This window comes from Acomys russatus, chromosome 1 (assembly GCF_903995435.1).
Source record: "Acomys russatus chromosome 1, mAcoRus1.1, whole genome shotgun sequence".
In the NCBI taxonomy this organism is placed as follows: Eukaryota; Metazoa; Chordata; class Mammalia; order Rodentia; family Muridae; genus Acomys; species Acomys russatus.
Genome location: NC_067137.1, coordinates 111,547,231 through 111,556,275, shown reverse-complemented (window position 1 = coordinate 111,556,275; position 9,045 = coordinate 111,547,231). Strand labels below are relative to the sequence as shown.

The 9,045-nt window shown below is 46.2% G+C and overlaps 1 protein-coding gene across 1 annotated transcript in view; it reads right to left on the bottom strand.

The window, feature by feature from the left end:
• Positions 1–3,377: 3,377 nt before the first annotated feature.
• The window catches only part of Unc79 (unc-79 homolog, NALCN channel complex subunit), a 200,749-nt gene continuing 195,081 nt past the window's right edge, over positions 3,378–9,045 (bottom strand). Inside the window, exons 51-52 of the mRNA XM_051150825.1 lie at positions 5,456–5,497; positions 3,378–4,417 (exon numbers count right to left, since the gene is read on the bottom strand). Of these exons, the coding sequence (XP_051006782.1) occupies positions 4,217–4,417; positions 5,456–5,497 (243 nt within the window). The 3' untranslated portion in view covers positions 3,378–4,216. The remainder of the gene's footprint in view (positions 4,418–5,455; positions 5,498–9,045) is intronic.

The window sequence follows — 9,045 nt, the reverse complement described above, 5'->3', positions numbered from 1 at the left end:
TGGATATAATATATGAAAGAAGACCAAAAAAGCATTATAGTAATGGCGAAACTAAATGAAATTCAAGTTATGATTTTATAATTTTTCCACAGAAAATAATTTCCAAAGATAGCAAGACAACACCTTTGTCAGATGAGGTGACTCTTTTGTAAGGACAAAATTGAGGCTAATCAATAAACAGAAATGCCTTGGGGAAGCTTCCAGACTTCTTCAGCTCGTGCTTCTGTCACAGCTCAGCCAAGACAGAAGCAAGCAATTTCTAGTGGAGCTCTGACTTGGGGCAACACCTAGAAGCAGCCTGGGACTTTGTAGACACACTCAATAGACAGTAGTTACCTTCCCTTGAAGGTCCTTCCTATAAGCTCACTGTCTGCTCCTTAGCTGTGGGCAGAGCTACCCGGCCTCTCTTTGACACCTCATGCATGCGTCATGAGTCATGGATCACCCTTCAGAACATCACGGTTCAATGAGCACCAACCATTCCAATCGGCACAAGAACCATTATTGTCAAAACCAGTTATTTTCCCAGTATACATATTTGCAAAGGTATAGTACAGTGTCTGTACTGTCCAATGAGTGCAGAGGCTCTCCAATCACAGCCCACCAGAGTATTGGTGGACAGCCCATCTTCTCTGACCAGATCCAGTCTTCTTTTGTCCTGCTGTCACTTGACAATGGAGACGAAGCTGTTGCAACCACTTGACCTTAGAGGAGGGTCTTAGGGAAGAGGTTGCTGGAAACATCTCAATGTATGGCAGAACAACACACTTGCGAGGAGGTGGCAGGCAGTGGAGTCTGGGGTCATTTGGCTGTTGAGGGCTTTTTGGCTCCTGTGGTCTTGTGAATCTTGACTCAGATGCACTGGCTCAAGGGAAAACCAAATAAGCCTGCAGTGGTGAGCCATTCTCTTCTGTGGCTTTGTTAGGTAGCAGCAATCCTCCAGGGGTCTGTGGATTCCTGTGCTCTTTCAGCAGCATCACAGTCCTTTGCCCATTGGGACTTCCCATCATGCCAGGTAGAAAGACCCATTTTACAGAAAGGGAAAACAGAGGTCCAGACACAATAATTTGTCCAATGTCAACCAACTAGCAAGAGGCATGGCCAATGTGGCAAATTACTGAGAACAGACTCTTTGTACAGGCATGGCCTGTGACACTCTTGGGAATTTCAGAAGGGTCTGATGACACTCAAGCCAGTAGAATTCCCCAAGGGAAGGACTACTGGGTGACTCTTTGACCTTACTCTAAGCTACTAGTGCTTGCCACACCTGGACCAGGTGGCAGTTTGCTGGCCTCTCTCTACCCTTGCCCTTGCAAGGTGTCATTGGGCACTGCTGTGGGCTACATGTAGCTGGAGCTAACATGGGAGGTGGTCCAAGGCTCAGTCCTTGGGCTGGACAGCCTGAGGACCAAGCTTGGCTCTGTCCCTTACAAGTAATGTGACCTTGGATACCTCTCTAGGCTTTAGCAAGAATAAGAACAATACTTTCCTGAGTGTTTACCATGTGACAACTACTAGCCTGTTTCATTAAAATTTCTATCTTTCTATCATTTTTTTTTTTTTTTGCATTAAAACCCTATGAGGTAGAATGTGTCATATTCCCATTTAACAGACAAGGAGACACTAATAAAGAAATTCCAAGCGTCTTGAGGTAGTGGGGTTCCAGCTCAGTGCTCTTTGGTGGACTTTGCCAGGGACAGGGGTCAGCATATGTTCTGAAGGGCCACGTGGTAGTTGCATTAAGAAACTTCCTGGGCTGCAGCATCTGTTATAACTTAGCTTTGCAACTGCAGCGCAAAAGCAGCCACGCTCTACATAGAGAGGCAGCTATGGTTTGTCCAGTCACATGGACAGGCCATGGATGACATCCGGCCGGTGGACAGACTCTAGCCTATGAATGCCATCTTGCCTGTGGGCAGTCTCTAGCCTGTGGATGGTACCTAGCCTGTAGACTACATCTTAGATCTTGCCTGTGAACAGTCTCTGACCTGTAGACAGTACCTCGCCTGTGGACTACATTTAAGGTCTTGTCTGTGAGCAGTCTCTGACCTGTAGACAGTAGCTAGCCTGTAGATTACATCTTACATCTTTCCTGGTTGCAGTAGCCAGCCTAAGAACAGTCTCTGGCCTGTGGGCAGTCTCTGGCCTATAGATGGTACCTAGCCTGTGGACTACATCTTACGTCTTACCCATGGACAGTCTCTGGCCTGTAGATGGCATTTGAACTGCGGCTTTACTTTGTTGATCCTAGACCTACCTGCAATAGTTTTCCCCCCATGGGCAATCCTGTTAAAATGTTCCCTTTCTTCCTATCTGCAGTGGGAGGTAACTGGGATTAAGACCACAGGGTCCAGACAGTGGGTTAAGGGCTTGTCTCCATCCCTCACTGAGGATCCAAACACAAAGGGAAGTGGAGGCAGAAGCCTGTTCAAAGAATTGGGGCAAAGAAAAATCGTGGAACCTGACATCAGCTAAGGGTAGGATGTGGCCACTAAGATCTAGGTTCCCGGGGTCTAGAATTGAGCCTCGATGGGTCATACAGCAAAGACACTCCCCCAAGAGAGCAGTCAGAACTTCCTCCTCCAGCCAGTAACCCATCCTAGGAACCCTTGACCAAAAGCAGAATGTGATAATTCGGCCCTGGCTGAACCCACTGAGTAACACAAAAAGAATTAAATGTATTCAATTCAGCAGATAATATTATTAAACATGTACCATATGCCCTACTCTGGGGATTGGGATGATACATGTCCCCAAAGCTGTCACCATTTACAAGTGAAATAAATATGTGAACAACTTACTGTAACACAAAATATTCACAGAAAACACAGCCAAGTGAGACTGGGGGCAGGGAAGGGGTTTGAAAAATATTTCAGTAAGATACAAACAGGATCAACTTTGGTGCTTTTGATACAGGGCCCAGTAGGCTCCTGCAGGTTCTCAGAAGCAGCAAGTTCTGTGGTCCTCCCTGGAGCACTCACATACCCGAGGACTCGGTTCCCAGAGGAAAAGAGGAGGCTCTTGCAAAGCAGCTGGTTTTTTAAAAAGGGAATCACATTGAGCTTTGAAAGTCCTTGAAAGGAAGTGGACCAGTCGGGAAGGGAAGCCCTTGTCGCTGAGTAACTGCAGCCTTCGAGGAGGTGGAGCCTATAAAAGTCCTGAAGACATGGTTACCAGGAACTAAATGAGAGCTCTGGAAACTGACTTTAAAAAAGCCCTGGGCTCACAAAGATAATAAAAATGCATTCAATAGTGAATCATCATTGGATTAAATGTATACCACGCCTTCTCCAGTCAGTGCATTCCAGCAGGGAGAAGGAAAGTTGCTCTGGGAATGCTAAGGTAAAGTGTAAATAAGCCTTGGTACTCTTGGTTAAAATCCCATTTTATGAAATGTACCTGCAGGGGCGACGCACTGAACCAGTGCAGGGACTCCTCTGGCCCACTGTGAAATCGACCATTTTGAATGGAGTCCTTTGCAAGTGTTAACAAAAGAATAAAATGCATTACTCACAAAAACGAAAGGTTATCATTAAGCTTATGAGAAAGCAGAGCCCAGAAATAAATGAGTTGAAAAACTAGTTTTAAAAATAATAAGACTTACCAGATAGTTTTGGAAAGTGCATTTAAAAACAAAACCAATCTGCACAGTTCAACCATCTAATTTCTAAGTGCACTTTGTAATGGTCCTTGCAAGCTGCCCTTTTTCCCAGGAATAATGACAAAAAGCTTCGGTCAATGTCACTGGATTCTGGTGACTTTTGTTCATTTTTTTTGTTTTGTTTTATTGCATTGCCAAGAGTGGATTTTTAAGAAAAAACACTACAAAGGTTTCAAAAACCCTATTTATTCTCTATCATCAAAAATAGCAACAGGGGGAACTTTATACAACTTTTCTGTGAGTACCCACCAGTCTATTTTTTTTTTTTTCTTAAAAAAAATAGAAGTTAGATAAAGAAAAATGATTTTGGTTTTTGTCTTTTTTTTTAAAAAATAATGTAAGGAAACACTTAATCAGATAGCCCAAGGAGTCATCAGAAATATGTGTAGCAAGAAAGCTTGGTTTGTGGCCCTCTCCGGCCTTTGCGTGTCTTTATACTAAACTAGAAAGAGAATATACAGTACCAATGTTCCCCAACCTGCTTGGATCAAATTGTTTGTTTTTAAACCCATTATTGCTAAGCCAGAGTGTTGACACTGGAGCCGAGGAGTCCACTCATAGAGGATAAAATTGAGAAGCTGCCTCCGAGGACTGGATCTCCACCTGGGCCATTTTGAATTGGGTGCACTGCAGCCATTTGCGGAGGGCCGCCAGGCCAGCACTGCTCTGGCCCGAGCCGGGCAGCGTCCTTAGGCTGTGGTGGTTCACGTTGTTCTGAATGGCCTGGAGACGGAGCTGGAGGCCGGCGGATAAGTGCTGTTAAGAAAGAGGAGACAGTTCAGTTCTTTTGACTGAGTGCAAAGGTCAGGTGGGGATGGGCATGGCAGTTAGTCTACAGGCAAAACTCAGACCTGGCCTGTGGGGAAGAAAGCATGCCTTCACATCTGGCCTGCCCTATGTTGCTTCAGTTATCCTGGCCCAACTCCATCCACACACTGATGAGCTCCTGTTGACTCCCGGACATGGGAACGGGAAGCTAACAGCCCACACTTGGACTGATGCATTGGTTTGGAGCAGCCATGTTCAGCACAGGGACCTGGCATAGTGGTGAAGAGCATGGCTCTATAGTGGGACTTAGGTCCCAGTTCCCTGGGGCCACTGGGGCAACAAGGTGTACTGGCCTGTGCTAGGGCTCTTTTCCCCAGGTAGAGCAGGGACATAGCCCTTTTTTCAGGGACTCCATAAGACAAGTGAGTTGATAGACTTTCTAAAAGGGAACTTGCCTCATGGCAGAGGCTCAGTACATTTTAATATTATAACGGTCTCTCTGCCTCCATGACACTTGACATGGAGCAGCCTTCTTCCCCTCCTCAACACTCCAGGTGCCACAAGCAGGCATACATTGTAGACAGAGAAGTATTTGGCTCTGGCATTTATTGCCAAACCCCACCATATTTGTCACTAAGGGGTATGTGTCAAAATGCCATCACCAGTGAGATTGGGCATACATTCACTCTGAGGGTCCCCTGACAGCATCCGGGACCCTATCCACATCACTGTCCTTTATGGTCCCAAATGTCCTCAGATGTAAGCTGAAGGGAGTAGGTAGGTTCTTTCTAGCCCAATTCTGTGTTTGTTCAGTGTTATCCTTTCTTCATAGTTCTTTCCACCCTAGATGGTCACATGACATGTCTGGGTGTGCCTGGGCTAGAGTCCATGCTTATCTTCCTTAAATAGGGTTTGTCCTCTAATCAGTGAACTGAACCTCCTTAGACCTAGGGATATCCCCTTATGGATGCTCTGAGGTTCTCTGGGGGGAACCAGAGCTTCCAGACAGCCCAGGGGATGACTTACCTTGGTATTTGACTGAATCATTGGCAACCACATAGGGATCAGCTATATGGAGAGAGAAAGAGGAAAGACTGGTTATAGCTCTCTTCCATTCTCCCTTATAAGCCTCCATTACTGCAAGGGAACACAAACTGCACCGAATGCACTCAGCCCCACAAGAGATGTGAGCCTGCCACAGAGCCACTGTTATCAGCAGTGGGTTGTGAATCTGCCACAGAGCCACTGCTATCAGCAGTGGGTTGTGAGTCTGCCACAGAGCCACTGTTATCAGTAGTGGGTTGTGAGTCTGCCACAGAGCCACTGTTATCAGAGGTGAGATGTGGGCCTGCCACAGAGCCACTGTTATCAGAGGTGAGACGTAGGACTGCCACAGAGCCACTGTTATCAGCAGTGTCTTTCCCGGGCCCACCCCAAGTGTGACAGTGACACTTGGAGGTTAAAAAATGACCCATGAACACTTAGCATGCACACGTTAGAGTAAATGGCTGATGGTCGCTTGGCAGCACTAAGTATGGGGAATTAAATGTTTATTTATTTAATTAAACCCCCACTTTCTTGAAATGGGATTTCCTCCTTGGGATCTTTAGAGCCAAGGCTCTGGCGGAATGGTGACTCAATTTGCCTGCAGCCAGTAAAAGAGTATCACAGGGCAGTGTGCAGAACACCACTGAGATACACAATGTGTCCGTGACAGAAAAAGGAGAGCCCCGGAGGTGCCTGATTAGGGTGGGCAGCAAAGACAAGACACATACACAGCTCTGTGGGAGTGTGTGGAGAGCGGAGGGCGGGAGGGACTCACAAGGTGCTAGAGGCAGGTTTTTAGGAGAGCTGTGGAGAGAGTTTAGAAGGCAAGACGGAGCTGGGAATTTTTAAAGTGTGAGTGCCCACAAGACGGGGTTCACTTCTGCTGTGCCTCTGAAATGCTCCTTCCTTGGGGTCATGCAACCCCATGACAACAAGGCCCCAGCAGCAGCTCCCTGATCTCTGCTTTGACCTCTTGGACACACTTCAAGCCATGAAAATGTGTAAATGTCCATAGCAGGGTAAATCCAGAAGTCAGAGAGAGAACATAACGTCTGTCTTCTGACGTATCCCCAGAAATGTCGTTGGTTTCATGTAAATGGAACAAGAGATCACAATGTGATAAGTTTGGAAATGTTGGTTTATTTTGGCACTTCTCATAGACTGACAGGCATTGTGACACTCATGCTGTGTTTGCTCCTTTTAACAGTCACTCCAACACACACACACACACACACACAGTAGTGTTGTTACGGATTAAATTGTATTTCCACAATATGATATATTGTAGCCCTAGATTACAATGACTCAGAATGTGGCCTTATTTGGAAATGGGGCTGTTGAAGATGCAGTCAGTTAGGACGGGGACATACTGGAGCACCAGGGCTTCAATCCAGTACAGCTGGCACCCTTATGAAGAGCGGAGTCTGGTCACAGACACACAGGGAGAACACTATGAAGAGATGGAAGCAGAGGACCACAAGCCAAAGAAGATGGCCTCTTACTGTCCCCCAGAAGAAGCCAGCCCTGTTGATACCTTGCCCTCAGCCCCCAGCCTCCAGAACTGTGAAAGCATAAGCTTCTGATAGCTAAGCCACCCAGCCTGAGGTTCTCACCATGATGGCCCCAGGAAAAGAATACAAAGTACTTTGTGAAGGGACAAAGCATGGATACAGTAGTGGGAGTGTGTGGAGCAACAAGGGATGGAAGGGGCTTAGGAGAGGGTCATGGAAAAGGGGGTTAGAAAACAAAGGCCAAGCCACCCACCATTAACCCACAGATGACTTTGGACATCCCACTGGGGGGATCTGGGCTTAATTCCAGAGTTCAGAATGCCTCCCAAAGAGGAGCAGAGTGGCATCTCACCACTATGAGAAAAGCCATGATGGAGACAGTTGGAGAAAGACATGGACATCAGAGTCAGGGTCCAGGGTGGAGGCTGCTTGGTGGTCCAGGCATACCAGTAGTATCTGGGCATGCAGAGAGTGTGCCTGCAGTGGTCTGAAGAGACATCTGGCTGCACAGACAACCTGCAATAGTCTTAGATGAATCTGTTATTCCACATGCCTGGAATTTGCAGGGCAAGCTGGAGAGAGGAGGGCTTCCCAAAGAAAGTGGGGGGAAAGGAGCTGCAAACAAAGCCAGAATGCCACAGACCTACAAAGGGTCTCCTTGCACTGCGGCTGAATACTGACCAGTGTCCATCATCAGGAAAAGACCCCACACTGAGGGAAACAATGATGCAAAGTGACTGGAGAGAGACATCTCTGGCTGGTCACACAGGGCAAGAAATCTGGCTGGGCAGGAAGTGAGGGAGCAAGGACCCATAAGGATAGCACTATGTCACAATGGTGGCTGCTGAAGAGGCATCAGCCAGGGAAGTGCTGTCCTTATCTCAAACAACAAAGCTGGGGGGAAAAAAAAACCGAGCCTAGAAAAGGCTAGAAGATTTGTGAATAATTTAGTTATGTCACTGAATGAGTTACAAGAATGTTCAAATGAATATAAAACAGCCAGCATCCAAAAAGTCAAAGGCACAATGTAAAAACAAAACAAACAAACAAACAAACCCACAAAACAAAGACCCAAAACAAAGACATCAGGCAAGTCATGCAAAGAAACAGAAAAATGACCACAATTGAGAGGAAAAATCAGACAGACCAAAATGACACAGACAATGGAATTAGTAGACAAGGGTAGTAAAAGAAGAGTTGTACTTATTTTCAATTAAAAACAGCTGTTTGTTCATTAATTGTGTGAATGAGTGCATGTGTGTATGTGTGAGTATGTGAGTGAATGTATGTGTGAGTGAGTGTGTGTGTGTGTGTGTGTGTGTGTGTGTGTGTGTGTGTGTGTAAGTCAGAGAACAACTTGGGGGAATCTGTTCTCTCCATCCACCACGCGGGTCCTAGGCATCAAGCCCAGGTCATCGGTCTGGGCAGTGAGTGTCTTTGCTCGCTGAGCCTCTCATCAAGCTCACTATGATGATTTCTGGGAAGATCAGGAAAAAGGAAGGCTGAGACTATCAGATGGAGGCATTGAAGACAAACGTTTAAAGAAACAATGGTAATACTTCTCCAAATCAACAAACAACACAGCAACAACAACACAAACCTATGAACCCAAACTTGATCCAACAAGAACCATGAAGGACACGCTACCAAGGTGCCCATCTTCCATGACAACAGGGATGAAGATAAGATGCTCTGAGTAGCGAAAGGGCATATTATTTTTCTTTTCTTTTCTCTCTTTTCTTTTCTTTCTTTCTTTTTTCTTTCTGTGTGTGTGTGTATGTGTGTGTGTGTGTGTGTGTGTGTGTGTGTGTGTGAGAAAGGGCATATTCTAACAGACGAGGAAAGGTAGGAAGCACACAGACTCCTGTTGGAAATAATGTAAGCAAGCAGACAGTGGGTCACAACACCTCTAAGCCACTGGGTGACACTGAATCTGCAGCCCCCCTACCCAGGGGCATTGGATTTTAAGGCACCACAAGCTAAGAGAAGAGGTATAAACAAAGGCAGGCAGGAGTATTGCTGAAATTCAAAGCCAGCCTGGGGTAAATAGTGAGGTCT